At 40.6% G+C, this 24821-nt stretch overlaps 2 protein-coding genes and 1 long non-coding RNA gene across 6 annotated transcripts in view; 2 read left to right on the top strand and 1 right to left on the bottom strand.

Annotated features, from left to right (window-relative positions):
- OGFOD3 (2-oxoglutarate and iron dependent oxygenase domain containing 3) overlaps nt 1-2873 on the top strand; it is a 34489-nt gene extending 31616 nt beyond the window's left edge. For all 3 annotated transcript variants that reach the window (XM_026667561.2, XM_087955705.1, XM_087955706.1), the window contains one exon: nt 2639-2873. In XM_026667561.2, the coding sequence (XP_026523346.1) occupies nt 2639-2775 (137 nt within the window). In that variant the 3' untranslated portion in view covers nt 2776-2873. The remainder of the gene's footprint in view (nt 1-2638) is intronic.
- Nucleotides 1535-24821, bottom strand: LOC113411947 (urotensin-2 receptor-like). Of its 2 annotated transcripts, none has more exons than XM_087955704.1 (2): nt 23494-24821; nt 1535-2809 (listed from the first exon to the last, which is right to left on the bottom strand). In XM_087955704.1, the coding sequence occupies exon 1, from the start codon at nt 24639-24641 to the stop codon at nt 23559-23561; it is 1083 nt and encodes a 360-aa protein (XP_087811830.1). In that variant the 5' UTR covers nt 24642-24821; the 3' UTR covers nt 1535-2809; nt 23494-23558. The 2 variants fall into 2 exon arrangements, with proteins under 2 accessions (XP_087811830.1, XP_026523043.1); XM_026667258.2 differs by having other exon boundaries at nt 2679-2809; nt 23509-24818.
- LOC148132163 (uncharacterized) lies at nt 12277-20280 on the top strand. The gene is made up of 3 exons (XR_015747652.1): nt 12277-12380; nt 16254-16455; nt 19347-20280. It is a non-coding gene; the product is annotated as an uncharacterized LOC148132163 (long non-coding RNA).

Below are 24821 nucleotides of genomic sequence, written 5' to 3' on the forward strand. Positions count from 1 at the left end.
TTTCCAATAAGCACAGTTGAACTCCCAAAGCTTATGTCCAGGTTGAATCCATCAGACTTCCTGAAGTTTATAGGTAAAGTACTGTTAGTGTAGCTTGTTTTTGTGAGATGCCTAGATTTTTTTTTAAAGGTTTTTAAATACCCTTATAGAATTACATAGAAAATACAATGCACTTATGGTGCAAAGTTCCCATTGCAGAATCTGAAACTTTTTGCATTTGAAGAAGCATTGATCAAACTCATTTGAAATAATATGGTTTTTTTGTGACTTATAATGTTGGGGTTCTCCCCTTCCCCTTGTGACCTGAATAATACTAGTAGCATAGGCTTGTATCTTATCATTGGAATTTATAGTTGCTTTTTACTTCTGGGGCATTTAGATTTCCACAGCCTTCTGTCTTCCCAGAGAAGGAGCAAAAGGCTAGCACATGCTCTCCTATTATTCTCAGTTGCAAGATCTGGCTAAGGGATTCAGGCATTTTTAATCTCTCGGGTACTTATTATGTAAATGAGGAACTTTGGAATAAGTCTGGGTTTTGCTCTTGCTTATTTTGAGTGGAACTAATGTTCTTGGTTTTGATCGGGCAATAAACCATACCCAGAACTGGTTAGGTTTGATAGCCATTCTTACTGACAAGTGAATGCTATGATGTAAGCTAGAATTTTAACATACCCTTCCAAGCAAATACAAGTAGTCAGACATGAGCTAACATCAAGTGTCATATCTAATCATATGCTTCCTTTTCATAGCTCTTATAACTTTTTTTTTTTTTACTGCCAACTGACATAGTAAGAAAAGTATTATTTAAAGTTATCCATTTTTGGAGAAAAGACTGAAGTATTCTGTCATAACTAGAGTACATTTACATCTCAGTAATGTGGCAATTGGAAACTGTTTTTATTAGTGAAGTGTCAACACATATTATGTGTACTTTCAAATTTAAAGAGAGTTCTTACATAATGAAATCACTTGGCCTTCTGATGAACTCCAGAAAATTGAATGGGTCTGTATTATATTTAGGACCAGGCCTGATAAAAGCTCCACCATCACTTGTGTCTATATTTAAACTTTCTGCATAGGCTAACAATTAATAACTCTACTGCTGTATATTTCCCATGTTGGGTTGAAATCAGAATCTGTTCATATCCGTTTGCTATAAATGCTATATGAGTAGAGCTAAATAACTACATTCTTTAAATTATTGGGAACACTTCATAGATATAAGGCATGGGAAAGTCCTATTATGTAGTACACTGGCATTTTTAAAAAAATAGTATGCACAGTTTATACATCCCAAATCCACAGTTTTTACAGCTTTCTGTGTGGTGGAAGACGAAAGAAACCTGCATTTTATTTGAGAGGCATGCATAGAAGGTGACTTTCTGGTTTCATCTACTCAGCTTGGGGTTAGGAAAAATCTTGTTCTTTGTCTTCCAACTGGGGCAGATTATTAGAAAGTTAATAATATATACTTACTTAAAAGCTTATACTAATTATAGAATTGGCAAGAAATTCAGTAATTTTATTCAATAAGTTTTGCACAATAACAGCAATTTTATTTCTTTATGGGCATCCGTTACATCAAAGCATTTATATTTTTCAAAACTCCCTTTAACAGATCTTAAATTGTTTCAGAACAAGAGAAACATTAAAAATAGTTTCAAATTCAGATACTAGAATCAGGTAGAATTAAAAGTGTTTAGATGCGTAAGTGTGACAGTTCCTGGGCTTGATTCTTAATCCTACTAAACGTCAGGCTATATTAAATTGCTCAGTTTGCACCTTTTTAAAAGACTTGGGTGTTTTCCCAGAGTCAACATCTATAGTAGGACAAGACTACTTGGTTTAAGGAGTTGTTGATAGGGGTTACTGTGATGACCCAGGGTGTGGCACAAAGACAACCCAGCCAGATAATAAGTAGGGGCCCCTTTATTAACTACAACTTAATTCAGTGTTTGTTCCAGGCCAATGCAGCTTGCATCTGCCTCTCCTTTAAACTCCCTCCCCAGGTGTGCCTTGTGAAGGGAATCAGACCCCCTCTCCTCCCTTGTAAGCCACACAACCCATGTTGCTCTGTTCTCCATTCTTCCCTCCGTGCCCTAGGATGAAGAGGGGGTGGGCCTTGGTCTTCCTCTGAACCCCTCTCCCTTGTTCTACCTCACCCCTGCTCTGCCCAGCCTGACTTTGCCCTTCCCCAGTTTCTTCCACAGCCAACGGAGCCACTCTCCTGCTCCCTGTCAGCTGTTTGTCTTCCTCCTTGGAGACAGACTCCAAGGGTGGGGGGGATGCCAGTTACTTTTCCCCCTTCAGAACCAGAGCTGTGCACAACCCAAATCAAAAGTCTTGTTCACTTAAGACTATGTTCAAAGATTTATTTCCTTCCTTCCCCCCCTGCTGAAGTCTTTCTTTTAATAATTCTAGGACTAAGAATATACATATTAAAAACATATTAATAAATTCTGTTAATTGCATGATATTTTGATCAGGGAACAGGATAGCTTTACCATTAGATAATGGTATAATGATCAAATCTTGGATGATTGAAGCTGAGTAGCTAATCATAGAATCCTAGGTATCAGCAATCAGATAAATAATGTGTATCTTGCTCCGCTCCTGACTGTAGATTCTTGTTTTGCAGGACGGGTTTCGTTTTTCACATCTGGCTCAGAAAACCTCCATCATGTTGAGAAAGTCCACTGGGGCACTCGCTATGCCATCACCATTTCCTTTACCTGCAATCCTGACCATGGTATCAGGGATCCCGTTTTAACATGACAGGTGGTAGCCAGATGGATTGGCAAGAGAAATTCTGTATGGAAGAGGAAAAAAATCCTTTTAAATTACCATATAAATTTCACTGAATTTTATTTAAAGTAAATTGTGTGTGTGTGTGTTTTTTTTTTACTTTGTTTCCTTCTAAGTTTTGCAAAAACAGTGCCTTAAGGCCCATATTTCTAAGTTTATTATAACATTGCTTTTATAAGATAGCAGTGGTTTGGCTTTTCTTTTCCAGCTCTTTTGGGTATTGCACAATCAGCCTGGGAAAGAGTACCATATTATGGTGGCGCAGTGCTTAGAGTGCAGTATTGCAGGCTACTTCTGCTGACTGCAGGTTTGGCAGATCAAATCTCACCAGGCTCAAGGTCGACTCCATCCTTCCGAGGTGGGTAAAATGAGGACCCAAATTGTTGAGGCCAATATGCTGACTCTGTAAACTGCTTAGAGAGAGCTGTAAAGCACTGTAAAGTGGTATATACATCTAAGTGCAATTGCTATTGCTATTCCATCATTTAATCTCTTCAAATATTCCTTTTATCAGTTGTTCTCAAAATTACAATTTGTGATATTCCATGAAATATGTTCATGGACTCTGGAATATATTGCAAGGAAGAAGTTTCATCATGCTTTGTTCCAGATACCATAGAGTTGTTTATATTTTGGAAAATAAAAACCTGGAACACCTGTGAAACTACTGATTTATAGCTTTAATCACTTGCAATTTTACACAAGAGTTACCCTACTCTTTTATACAAGAGTATCAGATTTTTGTTTTATACCCTTATTTCAATATGTTCTTCCTTGGAAGAAGCCATGAGCTGTGATGATTGAATTTTCTCTGAAGAAACCAGTTGTATATGATCTCAGTTATGATTTCATATAATCAGCTAAGAGGAGGCTTCTTAGAATAAAATAAAACTACTAAATAATGTGTTTAATAGTGGTTTAATTTCTCTATTTGCCTGGAGAAACAGGCTCATTAGCTTGTTTAATCTTACAATCATAGATTAGAAATATTCAAATGATTTGAAAATCCATTAAGGTTTACTTTGAAATAAACTTGGTCTTGGCTGCCTGACTTATTCAAGTGTTGAGTAAGTGTAAAATAACTTAAAAGTCCTTTAATGATTTTTTTTCCTGAAGATGGAAGTAAAATTGACAGAACTTAAAACATATTAGAAATGGAAACAATATATTTGATTCATGCAAATTGTACTGCCATTATTATAATAAATATTTCAGTAGCATTCTTTCTACCAGAGGAAAATTTAAGAAGAACCTGCTAAAACTATATATTCTTTAATTGTAGGAAAAGATTTCCAAGCAAGTTATATAGGAAAATACTGTGAGTTAAAATTATTCTGTCATGAATGTTTATATTCTGTCATGAATGTTTATATGAGTCATATTTAACTGTTTTTGTATTTACAAAGCTTACCTGCTCCTTTGACACATCTTTCACGCAGCAGTTTTTAGAAGTTTGAATACTCATCAGTTTTAAATTTTAACAAATACGGCACGATCTGACACAAAGAATTCTGGATGGTCACTGCAAAGAATGGTTCAGTGAATTTCTGATTGAGGAGAAGTTGTAATTTCACAACCTGTAAAATCATCTCCAGTATATACATTCTATGAGAAAGCCAAGCACACAATGTGCCTTTTTAACGAACCTATCTAGCCCACCAACTAAAATGCTTATTACAGCAAAAGCTGCCTGATTTGATTTCCATTGGCAATAAGAAAGTTGTCTTCCTTTGAAAGGGGATTCTAAGGGCATTTATTTATTTTCAATATTAGCTATTTTATTCTCTCCCATAACCCACCCCTGAAAACCTCTGACCAAGTTTATTATTTTTATTAGATTTCCCCCCCATCTTTGTTTCTCTATAAGTAGCTCCAGGTGGCAAAACATTCCTAATACCCATTTCCACCTATTTTTCCTATAAAAACAGCCCTGTGAGGTGGCTTGGTTGAGCTGAGGGAGAATGGCTGTTCCAAGTCACTCAGCTGTTTTTTTTTGCTGAAAATGGGACTAGAACTCAACAGACGTCTGGTTTCTAGATCAGGATTCAAAGTTAAATTACTTACAGGTAGTCCTTAAGTTGCATCCATTCATTTGTGGCTGTTCAGAATTACATCAGTGCTGAAAAAAAGCGATTTGTGGCTAGTCCTTGTCCTTACAACCATTGAGGATCCCTACAGTCACAGGGTCAGAATCCTAACAACTAGCACCCACTTATTTACAATGGTTGCAACTTCCCAGGGTCAGGTAATCAGCCTTTACAAACTTCCCAGAGGTTTTCCAGCAGGCAAAGTCAGTGAGGGAAACTGGATTGATTTAATAGCCATAGTGTTTTCCTTAATGACTGTGGCAATAAAAGATTATAAAATCAGGCACAATTTCATTTAATGATCACATTGCTTAATGGCAGAAGCTCCATTTCCAACCGTGATAATAAGTCAAAGACTACTTGTATGCAGATCACTCAAGAAATACCCTCACATTTGCTAGATCACTTCAACCTTCATTTCAGTCCATGGGAAGCCAGGAGAAAAGTGCTACCACCTTGCAGCTGCTTGAGAATAAGCTTATAGCTGCCTCCTTCAAACATAAAATTTGCAATTGTTGGGGACAATGATTTCTAATCAACACATTCCAGTCAGCAAATGCAGAATCCTTGATAATGATCTTTTCAAAAAGCTATTTAACTTTTAGGGGGGGACATTTTTACTGGTGCTTAAGCATTTTCTTCCCACTTTGTTCTTCACAGCTTCTATTACCTTGTCCAGTTTTTTTTTTTCTGCCTGCAGCAAATCATCCAAATATCAAAGAAATCTACATTATATATTCTGAACGCTCTCTCATTTTCTGACAAGATTATTTCACTACAGATCTTCTACTCAAGCACTTAATGAGAAAATTGTTTTCTAAACAGAATTTAATTTGCTTTCCAGAGAAGAATTAAATTGTCTCATAATTATCATTACAAGCATCCATGTCTGATTGTCATAAATTCATTTGGCATATGCAAGCCACTATGAACTTATTCCAAGATCTAGGTATAATTTAACTGAGTCTCTTACTTTTTAATTGATGCTCTATAGAATACATTTAGTGAAGAAAGCAAAAATGTTTATTTGCATTCACCATCCATTATGGGAGCCAGTTTAGTCTAGTGGTTAAGGCACTGGCCGAGAAAGCGGGAGACTGTGAGTTCAAATGCCAGACAGCCATGAAAGCCAGCTGGGTGACCTTGGGTCAGTCTCTCAGCCCAACTCCCCTTACAGGTTGTTGTGGGGAAAATAAGAGGAAGATGTGTTGGATATGTTCTCACCACTTCAAGTTATGTGTAAAAATAATGAAGGTGCAATATAAATAAATAAAAAATACATGTTGCTGACTTGAAGAATTTTATTTTCATGTTAAAAGAAATATCCTTCTGGGTTCAGTTCCAAGTGGGGAAAAAGACACTGGAAACATGGAGGCTATTTGGAAAGATGGTTTAATGGTGGACAGCAGGACCACATGGCTTGGAGCTCCAAAGTGAAAAAGAAAGGATGATCACATACTTCTAGGTGAGAAGGGAAGACCAAGAAGGGAAGACCAAGATGCTGAGAGACCCTTATATAACCTCTGTTGAGCCCCACCTTAGTGTTTCCTGTTCCTGTGTAAGAAATGTATCCCATTGGCTGTCAGACTCCCAGGGGTAGGGGTCTTAGCTAACTTTGTAGGCTTTGTCTGGACCACATGGCTTCACCTGAATGTTGGCCATACAATCTTCCCAGGCCAGGTGGTAAGATGGGTAGACCCTTTATTATATAGAATACTCTGGCCTAGGCCTTAACAGCCCATTAGCAAAGTGGGGGGCTGAGTTTCTGTTTCTCTGAGTTTCTACTTTACTCTTTTTAGGGGAAATATTCTGCCTTTTTAATATTTCCCAGGATATTTCATTTTTCTAGGAGAGGGGTGGGTGCTAACTTCCTACATTCATATGCTAAAATTCCTTTAATGGTAAAATGTTGATATTTGAAAGTACACCCAATCGGATGATTTGGCCAGTCTTCTGTAATTCTACTGTGATGTCATTGATACATATGCAGAGCAAGAGTGTGTGCTAATGGCTAGAGTCAAATGCTAGAGCAGGAGTCTTCAAACTTGACAGCTTTAAGACTTGTGGACTTCAACTCCCAGAATTCCTCCTCCAGTCATGTTAACTCAGGAATTCTGGGAGTTGAAGTCCACAAGTCTTAAACTTGCCAAGTTTGAAGACCCTTGTGCTAGAGTGAGTAATGACAATGAAGCAGTGTCTCTCTTTACTTGTACTGGGAACCAGATGGACACAGGTGGTACCACCTACCTAGGAGAGAACCCCTTCTACTCGTCACTTGAGCATTTGTTTTAACCACTAGGAAGAAAAACCGTCCCCTTTATCTGTTGCCTTGTCTCCCTCTCCATACATACTATTCCACCCCACCCACCCCCGCATCTTCCATTCTGCATTTTCTGCTCTGCTTCTTTTATCTCTTACTGCCTTTCTTCCTCTGTGCCAAAACACTGTAGAAGTGAGAGCATTAATTTTATGTGACAGGCTGTACACCCTGATTTCCCTATTCATGTCTATTTCGGCTCTGGGATATCTGTTCACACTGGCATTTACATGAAGTTATTTTCTCCTGACCTACCATTCTTAATACAAGAGGAGAGAAGTTTCCAGTGAGGAATGGCAAATTGATTCCCTACGGAACAGCAGGAGACCTTACAGCCTACAGGCAGTTGGAGGCTGCATCCAGATTACCAAATTGTATCTAGAGGAAAGAGAGATGTATTTGAAATCACCTATTAGTATTCCAGACAGATGGGGTTGTTTTGTGAACAGAGGGCAGAAACTGATGTTTTTGCAGTCTCTTGCAAACAACTGGGATTCCATTAAGCCAGGGGTGGGCAAACTTTTTGGCTCGGGGGCCGCATTGACTTTTAAAATTTGACAGACGGGCCGGGTCAGCACAAGATTTTTTGGGAATCGCCCCCCCTTCCCCCCTCTTCTCTTCCTTCCCCTCCCCTCGGAGGCCCCCTGAGTCAGGAGTTGCTACCACCGGCGTGGCTCCAGTCCCGCGTTGCCTCGGGAAGGGAAAGGCAAAAAGGAAGAGCCGCGGCAGTGCTTTGCAACGGGAGCAGCGGCACCGGAGGCTCACGCTCAGCGGCTCCTGGTTTTGCCTTTTCCTTCCCAAGGCAACGTGGGACTGGAGCCGCACGGAGCTGCGCCGGCGGTAGCAACTCCTGACAGCCCCAGCCGGACACCTGAGCGGAGCCCAGGCGAAACTGCCTGTTGCTGCTGCCGGAGCACCGCCGGGTCGCCTCCTCCAAGCAGCCCGCCCACCGGGCTTCCCCTCTGCCGCGCGGCTTGGGGCCAGGCGCAAGCGCCCGCGAGTTAAAAGGAAGCCGAAAGTTGCTGGAAAGTTGCTCGGGTGCTGGGAGCAGGCTTTTAAAGCAGGGGTCCCCAACCACCGGTCCGCGGACCGGTACCGGTCCGTGGAACAAGTCCTACCGGGGCGCTGGTTTGCTGGCGCCGCCATCTTGTTTTGATGAAAAGTGCTTCCGGTGAGCTTTTCCGGTAGAAAGCTCACCGGAAGCACTTTTTCATCAAACAAGATGGCGGCGCCCAGCTGATGCCGGTACCGGGCCGCGCCATAAAAAAGGTTGGGGATACTGGGCCGCGGCATAAAAAAGGTTGGGGATCACTGTTTTAAAGTGCCGCCCGAGCAAAGTTTAAGCCTGGAAGCCCTGGAAATCCGAGCAACTTCCCAGCAACTTTCGGCTTCGTTTTAACTCGCGGGCGCTCACGCCTCGCTCCGAGCCGCACAGCAGCCCGCTCCAAGCAGCCCGCCCGCCCACCGGGCGGAACCCTTCCCGCTCCTCGGGAAGACGCTCCAGCCTGCAAACTTTGCCTTTGCAAAGCCCTGGAAGCCCCGGAAAACTGAGCAACTTCCCAGCAACTTTCGGCTTCGTTTTAACTCGTGGGCACTCGCCCTGAGCCGCACGGCGGAGGGGAAGCCCGGAGTGCCGCCGGGTCGCCTCCTCCAAGCAGCCCGCCTGCCCGCCCGCCCACCGGGCTTCCCCTCCGTCGTGCGGCTCGGGGCCAGGCGCGAGCACCCACGAGTTAAAACGAAGCCGAAAGTTGCTGGGAAGTTGCTCAGGTGCTGGGAGCAGGCTTTTAAAGTGCCGCCCAAGCAGGACCGCCAAGCCGGGAAACGGGGCACCAAGGCAGGGCAAGGCTCCACCAGCAGCGGCCTAGCTTTAGGTGGCTCCAAGCAGCCCGCCCCGCCTGCCAGGTGGTACCCTTCCCGCTCCTCGGCGGGAAGACGCTCCAGCCTGCAAGCTTTGCCTTTGCAAAGTTTAAGCCTGGAAGCCCCAGAAAAAAAGGGGGATCGGCGGGACTCACCTTCGGAGAGGTCGCACTCGAAGGTGATTTGAACTCCCAGCCGAGGCCTTTGCAAATTTCTTTTCTTTCCTACCCCTAGATCGCTCCGCACTGTTTTGCAGCTTTGGGGGACACGCGGCACAGGGCAATACTGCCCAGCGATTTTTTTTCAGGGGCGGGCCGGATTGGACAGACCAATGGCAGCGATTTTTTTCCAGGAGCGGGCCGCATTGGACAGACCAACGGGCCGGATGTGGCCCGCGGGCCGTAGTTTGCCCACCCCTGCATTAAGCTCAGAGCCATTAATGTAGCTTTATATGGAGTCAAGGTTTGATCAAACCTCATTTTTCAAATCGCTTTTGCTTTTTCCTCCCCTTTTACTGCTTGTTAAAATTGAAAATTCTTTGAAATTTTTTTTTATTAAAAAAAAAACCTGCTTGTTAAGATTGAAAAGCTTCAAAACTGCAAGTTGGTTTGTATTTGCTGGGTAAAAGAAAATTATGAGTTTAAAGTTTTGTACGACCCCCCCAGAATATACAGCAGAAGGGTGATTAGAGTGCCAATTTTAGAAAGTTTTAAACAGATTAAGGGTTCAGATGGATCTAAATGAAAGAAAAACTTTGAAGTTAATTAAAATAATCCTTTCTCATGGGGATTTTTTTAAACAGCTAATAAGATGACTTTGAAGGTTGAACACTAGAGGGCACTAGAAGGAAATTAAATGTACCAATGGTATTATAAAGGAAATTTTTGATGAATGGTCTAAAGCTGTAAGCTACCTGTTATCATATTGAAAGATGATACTGAAGAAAAAATTCCATTGAATAAAAACCAAATTGATTTGAATATTGATTTTAAAATAATAGCTTATAACAAAGAGATGGAATAGTGGATTTACAAATGGAACTGGTTGCTGGCTTATTATAATTACAAAAGACTTACAAATATCAAACCAGTAGAGTGATGTGGATGACTTCTCTATAATGGTTTTACAGAAAGGACTAGTTGAACTGTCAAAGATTTTGTGAGAAGTGACAGTGACAACGTGAAGAGTGATAAGGATAATTTTTGTTCACTGGAACCACAAAAGAGTCATGAAAAAGATGCCAACACTTCTGAGAGAAAAGATACAGAGACTATGAAAAATTAAATGTATGGACTTTGAGGGAGTTAAAGATTTTTGGAAGGAAAAAAAAGATTTCAACATTGGTTTATTTGGTCAGGATTAATATAAGTGAACTGCTAGTTTCAGTGACATTTAATGGATTTTAATTGATTAATACAAGAATGATGTTTTAATATGTTTTTGTTATGAAGGTGGTTATTAATGATTGGATGTGATGCTTTAATGTTGTTTATTTTAAAATGAGATGGATTTGTTTAAATAGAGAATGAGATATAAACTTAAAATGAAGGATTAAAAATGGGTTTATTAATGCAACTTTTATGATATGTTGTTATTTCTTAATGGACCCTTGCTATCTAGGTTGGAGGGGGTGATTTTAAAAAAAGAGCTGTTAATATTGATCCTACTTGCAGGGAGGAAGGAGGATTCTTTTTAATGGACCTTTATATCTTTTTTCTTTTAAAATATATTTTAACTCTATGTAGAATGTATTACTTTTATTTGTATAACATAACATTTAATATTTTTATTTTTGTAAAAAGAAGAGGCATGGTGGTGGGGAATTCTACAAGCTTAGTAGGCTGCATTATCAGTTAGACCTTACCCTAACATATCAACTGTTCATACCCCTATTTCCCTGAAAATAAGGCCCAACCATAAAATAAGCCCTAGCATGATTTTTTTAGGATGCTCGTAATATAAGCCCCAGTTAAGATTTTCAGCCAGACAGACTCAATTAGTACCGTATTCCCCTTAAAATAAGACCTAACTGGAAAAAAATACCCAAGAACAAGCAGAACAAAAATACAGGGGTTACCATACTAGATATATGCAAGGCTGAAAGTATGTTAATTTTAAAAGCTCCTGTGGAAAACTCTTCTGTGGAAACCCGGACCTCAGACGATAAACATTCTTTCTGTTTTGTGATTGGGAAAAATAATGTGTATTGTAAAAATTAAAGGTAAGGTTCTAATTTGATGATTTAAGTTAAAAGTGGGATCAGTTGTAGAGATCAAAATTAGCCTCCTACTCACAGATAAGTTATGCATCTCTTTATATAAAAAGCCATATTATCAGGCAATTGCCAAAACATATGAAAATGAGGGAAGTTTGTGTGTTTTATGATAGAACCACACAAAAGCTCTTCCTTTCACCATGCTCAGGTTACAACACAGAGGAAATTAAAGTAGAGGCATTCTATTCCCAATAGTAATTTGGTACCCACTGATAATTTGCTGCTTAAATGCCTAATGCTGATTTATGTCATTATGAAAATGTTAACAAGATAGTTGAAATTACACAACCCATTTTGGATGCTTTTTTTTTGCATTTGTTTATGCTCTCAGAAATGCCATAAATCACTCCTGTCATGCTGCCTATGATCAGGACTCTTTTAGCTGTGTAACTGTGATAAAATAAATATATGATTATGCACATGGTTTTATGTATAAGTCCATACAGAAAACATCTCAGGATTATTTTAAACCTCATTCTGCATAGAATTCATTTGAAATGGTGGGAAAGTAATAATAGCCTGTTAGTATAATCTCTCTTTAACGGGGTCAAAGAGGACACTTCTATAATTACAATTTTAAGTATTAAAAGGTTTAATAGAGAAATTGTGTCTTTTTGATCAGCACAATAATAACAGTGAAACTCTAATGCTACTCAAGCTAATCATGTAAATTTTCTTTGCTATTTTAGTATAATCACTTGTTGATTTTGGCGTAATCCTTTGGCACGGAATCTAATCAGTTCAGAATTTCATTTGGATGTAAGCCAACAGAGCAATGTCTCAGTGTCAATAATAGCCGAAACAAGTGGAAAGGATAAGGAAGAAGGAACTTTTTGCATCTCTCACAATGTTTTGATGCATTCCAAAAGCTTGAAAAAGTTTTGCATTAGCCAAAACTAATAAGCATTTTAATTCTAGCTTTATTTGTAGGAGATTACCATACTTAGCAGTGATTTCTACTGGGTCTTTTCTGGATAGTTAGAATACAGCCTATATCCTTCTTGGTGCCTAAGAGACAGAATCTGCATTCAGGGCCTTGGTATGTGTCATGAAAACTCGTGAAGCATTCCTAACCTGCTCTCAAGTTGCCATAGGCAAGGGGGATGGGGAATCGAACCTCAGCTACATCAAGGAACTTGCATTTTAGTCAAAACAAAGCACATTCCAGCCGTCAACATCAAGGTCATCTCCACGGAGATCCACAGTGGTTGGAAGGAGTGACTTCTACAATCCGTGAAATTGCTTCGTTGGGGAATGTGACTGATAACACATCTTGGAGGGAGGGGGAAACAGGGTCAGAGCTAAAGCATGAATTAAATGAGGTCAAAAATTGGCTTCATTTGGTCCACGCGGACATGAAGCTCCTAATAAATAACTGGATTTCTTTTGAAGCTTGGCCTGAGGCTCATGATTTAATTAGGACATTGGGTCAGATCCCTGACATGTCACAGGAGCACGTTAACCTATCTGTCCTGTAACAAGTCTAAAAAGAAAAAAAAAACTTTGCACAAGCTAAATACTGAAATTTGGGTTGCTTCTAGACAAAGTTCTTTATTGAAATATTTTGTATAGCAATCCACTTTTCTCTCTGTAAGAAATGGGGAGACTTCCAATCCAAGAGCTTCAAACTAGTAGTGGTATTCAGTCAGTTTGCACCGGTCCAGGCGAACCGATAGCAAGGATTTGGTGTGGGTTGCCAAACTGGTAGTAACTTCTGGCTGGCCATGCCCGCTTGCCACTCACTCAGCTTACCCACCTTATGCTAGCCCGCCCAGTCACTCCTTAGGGTATTTCTTTTTTTCCCCTCCTGACAATCAGTTGTTCCTATGATCAGCTGTGCCAGGATTCCGCTCGCTGTCTTACTGCTTCACCCAGGAGGCTTTCCTGAGGCCCAGGAAGGCAAAAAAACCCTCTCCAGGGAGGCCCCAAAATGAAGAATGGAGGTGAGCTGCGCCCCCCCAGGCTCAGTTTTCTGCCTTCCTGAACCCTAGGGAAGCCTTCCGGGAGCAAAAATGCCCCCCTAGGAGGCTTCTCTGAGGCCCAGAAGGCCCAAAAAATGGAGTGGGGGTGCTGCAAAAAGCAAAAACAAAAAATGATGCCCACAGAACCGGTTGTAAAATTTTTGGAATCCCACCACTGCTTCAAACATGAAAAGACTGAAGGCAAGGATAGCTATTGTGAGGGAAGGTTACCTTTTGCTAGATAGGTCCAAATCTTCAATATACATTCACAAGAAACAGATGTCCTTTGTCCATACACTACCTAAATGTCCTCACCACCATCATCCCTCTAGGACAGGGGTGGGCAAACTTTTTGGCTCGGGGGCCTCATTGACTTTTAAAATTTGACAGACGGGCCGGGTCAGCACAAGATATGATACATATAAAAAACTGCAAAATCTCCGCAAAATCAAGTCACTGCGCCTAATGCGCTACCTGGTGTCGAAATGCCTGTCATTACAAGTCAAAATCAAATGAATGCAATCATTCAATCATTCACATCAAACCTTAATTCTGTACCAATCTTCGGCGGGCCGGATTAAAAAGACCAACGGGCCGGATGTGGCCCGCGGGCCGTAGTTTGCCCACCCCTGCTCTAGGAGAGCGGTCGCCAACCGGTGGGCCGCGGCCCACAGGTGGGCTGTGAGAAAATTTTGGAGGGCCACAGAGAAATCTCACCCCCAGAACAGTCCCCCCAAAGCAATCCAGGCTACACAGAAACACAAGGCTGCGCCGCCCACATGGCCCACGGGAACCCTCCCCACCCACTCACTCCTTACCCGGCAAACTTGCCTGCTAAGTTGCTATTTTTCCTTTTTCCGACCATCTGTTCTGCTGTGCCGGGAGATTTACATTAGCTAGGAAGCAGGAAATGATTGGATTTCTTGCTTTCTTGCTAGTCTTTAGATCTTGGGCTCTGCTTTTAAGCCCAACCTCCCTTAGGACTGAAGGTTAGCATGCAAGCAAATTCAGTGCAGACTTACGGCAAGCAAACTTGAGAGACTGAGCTAGCCAATGGCAGATAGATAGATCACTGATTCTGGGTAAAAGTTGCTCTTTTTTTAAAAAAAAATCAATATTTACCTACATGGTGTGTTGTGAGTTAATTTTATGAGTTTGCTTGCAAGCAATTTTATGTGACAGACTGAGCTAGCCAATTGCAGATAGATTTCTGAATGAATCTGTGATTCTGTGAGCAACTCAATCTGCCTGTCTGCTTTGCCTGATTTTGGTAAAAGTTGCTATTTTTTATAAATAATTCAATATTTATATAAATATTTATAATATTTACATACAAGCCACACCCACAAATTAGGCCACACCCACAGAACCAGTCAGTGGTCCCTGGGATCTAAAATTATGAGTTTGGTGGTCCCTGAGGTCCAAAAGGTTGGCGACCCCTGCTCTAGGAGACAACAAAAAATGAGTGTTTTAAATCTTGATGCAAAACTTATTCAGAAATTTTGAATGGAGGTTGGGAAAAGCACAGCTTCCCCTACCATTTTTAGATCTAAACTAGGAATTTGAAAAGTTCTGAATTTCCAGGAAAAAGGGGGGAAATAGTTAAATAGTTTAAATAGTAAATGAGTTTTTCTGTTAAGAAAAATGATTTGTTCTGCAGAAAACTGTACATGTTCTGAAGAGGGTTGGCATTTAGATTGTTTTGTTTTACCATAATACTGAATCATTTTTTTTTAAAATTTCTCTATGCAAGCTAATTAATTCTGTATAATTTCAACCTTTACCTATTTTTCAGGATAAACCTGGGGTATTGTTTGTCATCATAATGTTATGATGAATTGCAACAAACTGAAATCCCTACAACATCCCTTTGAAGATTCTGCTACAAAAAGTCGTGGTTGTAGCAGACTAGCACCTTACTGTAATTTGCTTGGGGTGTTATGTTTTCTTTTTGTTTGATATTTTGAATATTTAAAATTTAAAAGGGTTTTTTTAGTTTATTTTTTTAAATAAATTTTAATTTGGTTTATCTTCTGTGAGATTGTTTAATCTCCCATAGGGCAGAAATAAAGGCCAAAATCTCTAGTAGCACAAATCTATGCTACAAGGACAGATATTTGTATTGTTGAAATTATTTACATTATATTGAAGTGTGCATTTTTCATTACAGCAATAGCATTTAGGATTCTATACTGCCTCCCAGCGCTTTGCAGCTCTCTCTGGATTGTTTACAATATAGAAGCATTATTTGCACATTGCCCCCGTCAAACTGGGTCCTCATTTTACCAACTTCAGAAAGATGGAAGGCTATATCAACTTTGAGCCTATCAGGATCGAACTCCAGGCTGTGGGCACAGTTTGCCTGCAATACTGCATTTTAACCATCATGCCACCATTATATTTATAGAGTCATAAATTAAAAGTTCCTTTGAACAGTACACCTTTTCTTGCTTAGTATATCAAATCTCTCAGCACAAAGATGCTCTTTCTTTCTGGACACCAGGCAACCACAAGATTTCTAAATCTGTGATGTGGCAATATGCTGCGAGTACACTTCTCCTAGATTGGCTGTCATATCCATTTCACACGCCTTCTTCATGCTGCTTCTAGGCATGGCAGTCACTGGAATGCATTTCCTTTCCATATGATTGCCAGTTATTTTAGAGGCGACCAGCTGCTTGAGAAGACATCACATGTCTCATCCTTTACCAGTCAGCGAAACTGGAGCAGCACTGCAGTATTTGTCCAATTTGCTATTTTGATGTTATCTTGGCAGATATGAACCATGCTACAGTCAATTTCACACCACAGAAATTTTTTAAAAAATATTGGCAACTTATCTAAACCAAAACCAAAACCAAAGAATTCTGTCTATGTATGCATAGGAACCAAAACAAGACATTTCCTGGCCAGAAAATTAACAAGCATAAATCTCTGAATTCTCTCTACAGACAGAAAGAGGAAACAGTTCTGTTTTTGCAACAAATGGGAACATTTTCCCCATTTGCTATACCATTAATGCAGCTTCAAAAAAAAAAAAAAACCCCAACCAGCAAGGGAAACCAATCCATCAATCAATATGGATTCAGTTTCATACTGTCCTGAACCAAGCCCTGCAGCCTTTTTCAATGTGTAATTACAGCAGCTTGCCAGGTAAGTTGATGCTGCTATCCTTGTAGGAGCTGAAAAAATGGTATCTATCAACTGGGCATGAGTCATGCTGCAATGGACCCTTTTACATTTTAAATTTCCAAAATACCTCCAAAACAAAATAATAATAATGCTCCAAGCAGATTACAATATGGTGCTAATCTACAAATATGAATGCCATGGTGGACTAATGCAATTCCATTTTTTTTTCCCATTTTAAAACGGTCAGTGTTAGTTTTGGTTCTTATGCTAAGCTATTTCTTTTAGGGCAAGGCTAAACTGCTCTTGTAATACGTCGTTGGTTTGGTACTGAAAGTGCTGGACGTTTGCACAAAACAAAATTTCTTAAGGTGAAAATATTTTGTTTATCCTTAATTATGTGGACATGTTGAGACTAGCAAACTGTAAATGGCTCTCAACAATAACTTCCCCTTCCCTTTCCTCCTCCTCCTCCTCCTCCTCCACTTCCTTCCCTGACCCCTTCCTCCTCCTCCCCCTTTTTCCCCCTCCTCCTCTTCCCCTTCCTCTAAATCAGGGGTGTCAAACTCCCAGCCTGGAGGCTGGCCCTGCCTCTGCCCAGTTTAGCAAAGTGGGGGGAAAGTCCCAATATGTCACATGACACCATTGTGACACTGCAAGTTTGACACCCCTGCTCTAAATGTATCAATTTCAATGGCTAATGACATCAGAATTCAATTTTCCATTATTTTGGGCAAAAAAATTAAAAAGTGAAGGCTTTATTTAAGGATGAAAATTCAAGAACCTTCCCAAACCTCAGAAAAATCACCCCTTTGAATGGCACCAATTACATCACTGTCTTGACTGCTGCAACATAGAAAGACTCTCAGCCACTCAATATTGTTATCCTGACCTCACACTGACTATTTCTTCTATTAAGTGTTAAACCATAATAATTCTCAAACCTCCAATTTAAGAATGCAAGTGGATTCAGATATAGAACATACATCGTAAAATATTGTGTGCAAGAATGATCTCTATTAGTATTTCTCAACCTTGGCCACTTTTCAGTGTGTGGACTTCAACTCCCAGAATTTCCCCCAACCAACGGCTGGCTGGAGATTTCTGAGAGTTGAAATCCACATATTTGAAAATAGCCAAGATTGCGAAACACTGGAAATAAATCTCTTCCTAATTCTACTTCTCTTTATTATTCATGTCCTGATGGAAGTAAAGATTAAATACATGCTCCTTAGAGCATCCTGCTTCATGTATGAATGAACAATAATTCCAGAAGGCAGTTTTTGCTTTATGAATTTTAATGCTTGGGTTTGCAGCTATGAAAACAAAGCTCTTGTTGGATATTTCCATGCAGATCTGAGGTAGATTCAAGATAACAGCAGTGGAAAGTTCTGCTGTGTGTTAAATAAAAGTAAAATCTGGCATATCAGAAAATAAATTTTGCTAAAGTCAGTGGGATTTCATGTTGAATGGATTGCACCAGAAAGCTATATAGTTTTCTGCTTTATTTATATATTGGATTTATAATCCATTTTTTATTTGTGAACTTTAGGCAGCATCCCTCCTATTTTTCCCTAGAGCACTACAATAAGGAAACCACTATCTGGGGCTCCATTCATTCTATTTATTGTGGATATAGTCCAAGCAAGAAATAACCAACAACCAAACAACCAACACAGATGCCTGTTTAGACACTTCTCTACTCCCCCAAAGCCATTGCTACCCACTGTCCTGGGAGGTTAAATTTTTGGAGATTTTTCATATGTTTTTCTCCCAATATTTTTGCGGGGTTGTTGTTATTCTTGCTGAAATTCTCCTAAGATTCTTTCATAGAACTTACATCATAAAAAGCAGCATAATTCAAATAAATCTGTGAATAAATAATAAAGGCAATGGAACCAAATATACAGTATTTTTGTTGGAAAATTACACAGCTGTAGTCTTGAGGAATTCCAAATATCAAATTAACCATGAGCATTTAAAAGGGAGGAGAGGAGCAATTAATATGCAAGACGGGAAAACAAGGACTGCAGGAAGAGCTAACAGAGAAACAGCAGTAAACTCAGCAAATGACTTTAGCAGGTGGTTCATGTGCTATTAATTATAAACATGGCCATTCACTCTTATTGAAACTAAATTGGATTACCATAAGCACTTGTGTTCCGATAATTTTTTAGTTTCATTTACAAAGCTAAAGTAAAAATATTAATGGAGCAGCTGGGTTGATGACGCAAAATGAAAAAAAATGGCTTTTTTTGTGCTTTGGTTGGATACAAGTTATTTTCTTCTTTTTTTGTAAATTATACTCACCCTATTTTAGGATTTGCGCCCATATTTTTGTTTTATTCATTCCCTTATTCAAGGAATTCTCAAGAAGTAGGGTTATCAGTTTTGGCCTGGAGGTATTAAAAGAACCACTTGGATGCAACAAGATGTTAGAGTTTGGGGTGTTTCTCTGCTGCCATCTATTGGGCATCTAGAATTTTGCTCTTCAGCAGGCTTGAATCTGGCAGATCCCTATCCAAAACTCCCCAAAATATTTGGAGATTTCTTTTGGTCAAACCCAGAATAGGAAATCATAAGGGAGGGTTATTTTATCTGGGTCACAACTGGCCCAAGCAGAGAACTTCATGAACATACTGCTTTCTTCCAAAAGTCACTTCTGGTGAGATGGGCAACCATATATCAATAAATCAATACATTCTAAAATATCATGCAATCATTGAAAATATAGTCTTTCTATAATCAGTTATGGATAAAATATTTTTTTGTTAAACAAGCAGGAAAAAGAATTCAAAGTACCTGCCTATTTTTCTTTTTTTTTTTAAAGAATCAGGAGAAATGCAGTAAATTAAAGGGTGCTTCTTTGCAAATCAAGATAAAACATTCCCTATATACTTGTGTTCTCTTTTCAGATGTAACAGGGGACAAATCAGTGGAGTTGGTAATGAAGAAGTTTCAACCAACGAAGGACCATACAGGAAGAAAGGGAGTGAACATTCAAAAAGCCTACCCAAACCATTTATTTTTAAAATGAAGCAGATTATTCCTATAGCTAGTTATTAGTTCACACCTTAGAAATAAGGAATACATTATGTTTCGTCTGCATGCACAAATACGGATGAATAAAATGACCGCAGGCATACAGATATCACAACTCTCTCTCTCCACCCCTGGAGGTCTGGGGGATTGAGACTGTTTGGGAACATAAACCACTTCTCCTGAATGAGCCAGTGGAACCTGGGAGAACTCCTTTAGCCTAAACTGTGAGTGGATTTGCAGGCAGTGCCATATGTCAAGAAGCACTTTTGAAGAAGTACATCTGCAATCCTTCTGGAGCTGTTAAATTTGTCAAGAGTTTTTTTTTTTTTTTTTACAGCGAGGACCATCCTCTCCTTGGTGATTGCAATATGTTTGATATGAGGCTACCCTTGACACCTTTCCAGAAACTGTTATTGGTGCAAAATGTGGCAGCTGGACTGTCAGTTGTGATGAAAGATCTGTATCTTTGTATTTTATAAATCTGCAAAACAAATTATGTTTAGTTATCAATGGATCCCAAGTCATGTCCCTGAAGCAATTGGTTCCAAATCATATTCCACAATCTTCATGCATGACAGGAGACACAGATGTTCCTATTTTCTTTCCAATATCATTTTAACATAGTTTGTGAACTGTCACATACATTGGCCTCATAAGCAAACCAATCACAACATTTAAGAAGGACTGCTTCATGTATCATGAAAGTGACTTGGAAGATGGATAGATTAGATTAGATTAGATTAGATTAGATTAGATTAGATTAGATAGATAGATAGATAGATAGATAGATAGATAGATAGATGATAGGTAGGTAGGTAGGTAGGTAGGTAGATAGATAGATAGATAGATAGATAGATAGATAGATAGATAGATAGATAGATAGATAGATAGATGATAGATAGATAGGACAATTAACCAGTGGAACAGCTTGCCTTCAGACATTGTGGGTGCTTCATCACAGGAGGTTTTTAAGACAGTTCCTTGTCTGAAATAGTGTAGGATCTCCTGCTTGGGCAGGGGGCTGGACTAGAAGACCTCCAAGGTCCCTTCCAGCTCTATACTGATTCTGATTCAAAAAGTTTAAGTCAACAAAGAAGAAAAGTTATCAGCACCCTTGTCTGATAAGGGTACTGGAGGGGGGGGGGGAAATAGCGTGACAGACAGAAACAGCAGAAGCAGAATAAGAATAGAAGGAAGCAGAAAAATGGGTGACATGTCCAATGGGCCCTTCAACCTGGCAGTCTCTTGGTTGATGATGGACAATAGAAGCCATAGGCACTTGGTAACACAGAATGAGACCTTCACCTACAGTATTTGATTTGATTGGGACTTTCTCCTTTGATTGTTGTATAAGGATCAGGGCCAAAGAAGGAGAGCAAAGCCTAGAATAATGAATAAGGAGAAGCCAGCAACACTTTCTTAATAGTTCAAGTGTTCCTGTCATCTGTGAAGATTTAAAATTTGATTTAGGACCATCAGTGGTAATGAATGATGACTAATGAACTATCATCTTTTAAGCAGAATAAAGAGATTTATTGTTACAAGTTCAAAAGAACTTTATTGGTAATGGGGAGAACTCTGGATTTAATCTGAAGGAATCCTGGGAAGTAGGGAAATAAATAATTCAGAGACTTTGGGGCTGAATAAAAGCAGCATTGAAAAATGCAGAGATGATTGCAACTGGGAAAAAAAGGTCTGGAAAGAAAGTGAACATGTTACAGGTGTATGGCAGGAAAAAAAAATCAGCTCGCAAAATTTCAGAAGTAGGAAAAAAAGTTGAAAAACTAGACAGGGAGGGGCTAGCTGAGAATGAAAAAGACTAAGCTGGGATGAGGGAGAGAGAAGATGCAAAGGCAAAAGTGTAATAAGTAAAGCGTGGACATCTTAGCCAGGAAGCACATGAGTGAAAGGATTGTTAGCTTTCTATTCCTTTAAGGTGGGAATGGACAAGCTTAGAATCTGCAGGGCCAGACACACCCTAAAAGCCTTGGACACAGCTGCAAACAATCCTTTAAAAGCTGCCGCCAGGTTGTAATTATTAATGTAACAGAAAAATAAGTGTGAGGAGAAGAATGACATTAGCCTCAGCACATGGTAGCACTTGCTTAATCTTGTCTAAGCTGAGGAGCTAAGTAGGTTGGTCCTGGATGGATGGATGGAATTAAAAAAATACCAAGACTATAAATTAAACTAGGGGGGAGGGAATACCTATGAGGAGACAGGAAGCAAATCAGCTCTGTACTGTTGCCAAGGAACTATATGGATCTACCCATGACATCACCAAAGAAGAGAGCTCAGCTTGGAGGACACTTTACTCTTTAAATATATCTGTTCCATCATTTGTTCTAGATGTAATTAAAAATCAAATTTATTCCTGCAGGCTGCTTAAAGAACAAAGATAGGTCTTAACTTTTTAAAAAGTTGAACACTTGTTTTCAGATAATCTTTGTTTCATCATCATAGCTCAATGAATGTTATGTCAGCCTGTATAATAAAGCTTATCTCGTCCATGACTTGATTGTGAACGAAAGAGTCAACCTGACATGCTTTACTGAAATCTGACTGGGTGGGGACCCCCTCCCCCTCTTCAAGAAGTGCATTTCCAGATTTCAGGTATGGCACCAGTAGTGATTTTAGGGCGAGAATGGGTATGCGGCTGTAGTTTATCTGGTAGTCTTTGGTGACTCTTAGGGATGCTATCACATAAAGCCAGGTGAAAGATCCTGTTCATGAAACTGGGGCATTCAGTTGGAGCTGCTGCTTGCCTACCTTCCTCCCAGCAACAGAAGGGTATCCATGCCTCTTAAACTATTACATCATTTGATTTGTGCTAGCAAGGGAATCCCTGAGAAGGGATTCATCTTGTAATGAACTCATTTAGGACAATACTGCTAATATTGCCTGCAATGACACTCTAATGTCATTTTGTTGTTGTTTGCATGTACTTCCATATTCAGCTGATGCTATGTTGCTGGCTGAAGTTCAAAATGATTGGAATAAATGTTAGCTAAATTGTATGAAACAAGGAGTATGGATTTGAAAATTAATGTATCCAAGGCCGAAGAATTTGTGTTGGACAGGGAGAATTGAACTGTTGCAAGCTACATAAATGGTGAAAAATCAGAACAAAGTGATACATATGTGTATCTTGGTAGAATGTTTTCCAAAGATATTGAGTTCTTGAAATATTACTCTTTTAAAAGATTAGCAAAATACCCTGCAATAACCTTTATCTAGCCCATTATCACTGCATCATTAAAGTTAATATAGCTGTTTGTTTCAATATATTGATTTTAAAAAGTATTAAAAAAAACAAACCTATGATGCACAACTATGATGCACTAGCACCAGCCTTCAGAAAGATTATAGAACAAATCAACAAGCATGCAAAATATTAAGCTCTGCCATAAAACTGAATGATACATACTTAGGAGTAAACTGCACTTAGTTCAAAATTACTTAATTCCAAGTAACTAAAATATTGCAATTTAAATTGTGGATCTTTATTATTACCTTTATGACCCTTAAAATCAACTACTATATTAAAACACTCATGTATAAGAAAACAACAAAACCAAGACATATGGGATATAACCTTAATAATCTCTGTGAATGGATAAGAGTGATATTTATCTATTTGCAAAGATTTGTTCCTAGTTATATAAATCCAAAGTGTGTTTTTTTTAAATAAAAAGCCTCTGCTGAAATTAAAGTATTATAATAACCAGTCTCTCCAATTTTCTACAATCCCAGAGCTTACTACACAGGGTAAGACTTATTGAGAATTATCTTAATGAATTAAATAAAGACTTCTTGATTTATATGCTTAAATTTACCCCAAAGACTTGGAGTAAACTTGTGTCACTTTTAAGGTTAACATGTACTTCTGATTTTGAACAAAACACAATTGTGTGTATACTTAACACAGAAGAAAGTTTCACTTTAAAAAAGTTTGTTATGGAGGAAATAAAGGCCACCCTGGGCATTTTCAAAACAGACCACCCACATGGCAAATCTCACCTTGCTGGGGCCCACCTGGATGGTCTTTGGAAACGGTTTCCCAACAAGCAAGAGGGAGAGGAAGTTCATTTGCAGTCCTTTAGTACAGCCATCCCCAGACCTTCTGTCCCAGACTCAGACTGGGTGCCCGAACAGGATGACCGTTTCCAAGAACAGTTCAAGTTGGAGCCCTTCTTCCGAAAGGAAGAAGTGAAGCGGTAGAACTTCCTATGCTGGTTACGGAGATACTCTCGGTAGTTCCTGGTCAGCAAGATATAAAGAAAGGGGTTGATGCAACTATTGCTGTAGGTCAGGCAGGTGACCAGGTAGTTGATATACTTCTGGATGTGGAGCGGCAGCCCCAGGGGCCCATGGTAGAGGGACACCAGCTGCCAGATCCAGAAGGGCAAGAAGCAGGCCCAGAAGACCAGCACGATGGTGAAGACCAGGATGAGAACTTTCTGGCGGGGAGACCGCTTGGGCCCCGTTTTGCGCGGCGGGTTCTTCTGCGACTCCAAGTAAGTGGCGGCCAGGCGGGCGTAGAGGCAGCCAATGAGCAGCCCGGGGGCCAGGATGCTGGTGCTGAAAAGCACCGTCAGGTAGAGGCGAAAGGCGTCGGGGCTCCAGGTCGGGGCACAGATCTGCTTGCCGTCGCCGCTCTGGCTCAGGGTGACCATCAGCATCATGGGCAGGGTCAGCAGCAGCGAAATGCCCCAGACGGCGCCGGCGGTGATCCTGCGGAAGCGCGGCGCCCGGTACCGCACGGCCAGCGGCCGGGTGACGGCCAGGTAGCGCTCGGTGCACATGACGGTCAGGGTGAAGATGCTGGCGTGCATGGTGAGCAGGTCCAGGCTGAGCAGGAAGCGGCAGCCCACTTCGCCGAAGTACCAGTCCTGCGCCACCGACGTGCCCACGATGAACGGGATGGAGCACAGGTAGAGCAGGTCGGCCAGCGCCAGGCTGGCAATGGAGCCGGACAAAGGCGCGCCCCGGGCGCCCCGGCCCGAGCGCCAGAGCAGCGCCAAGGTGTACACGTTGCCCGTCACGCCAGCCACACACATGACGGAGAGGATGGCGCCAAAAACCCAGGTCGCCGCCATTTCCCCGCCATTCCCCCCCGCTGCCCGAGAAGACTCGTTGCCAAGCCCGGCGCTCAAGTTGCGCTCCATTTCGAGCGCGGAGCAAGTGGGGCCAGTCGTCTCGCCACCCACCCCTCCAACTTGCCGCGCGGTGGCCACTGCCTCCCGCTCCCACGGCGGGGCTCCAGGCGGCCAATGGCTGGCTCCGTTCCCGAGCCTTGCCTGCCCCGCTGCTCCAGCATCGCCTGGGACCTGGCTTCTCCTCCTCCT

This window comes from Notechis scutatus, chromosome 2 (assembly GCF_049901735.1).
Source record: "Notechis scutatus isolate UNSWTSFEM ecotype Mainland chromosome 2, rNotScu1.2, whole genome shotgun sequence".
Classification (NCBI taxonomy): Eukaryota; Metazoa; Chordata; class Lepidosauria; order Squamata; family Elapidae; genus Notechis; species Notechis scutatus.

Bases quoted from the DNA above. Each gene is read 5' to 3' on its own strand.
- LOC113411947 (XM_087955704.1), bottom strand. From the start codon at position 24,641: ATGGAGCGCAACTTGAGCGCCGGGCTTGGCAACGAGTCTTCTCGGGCA.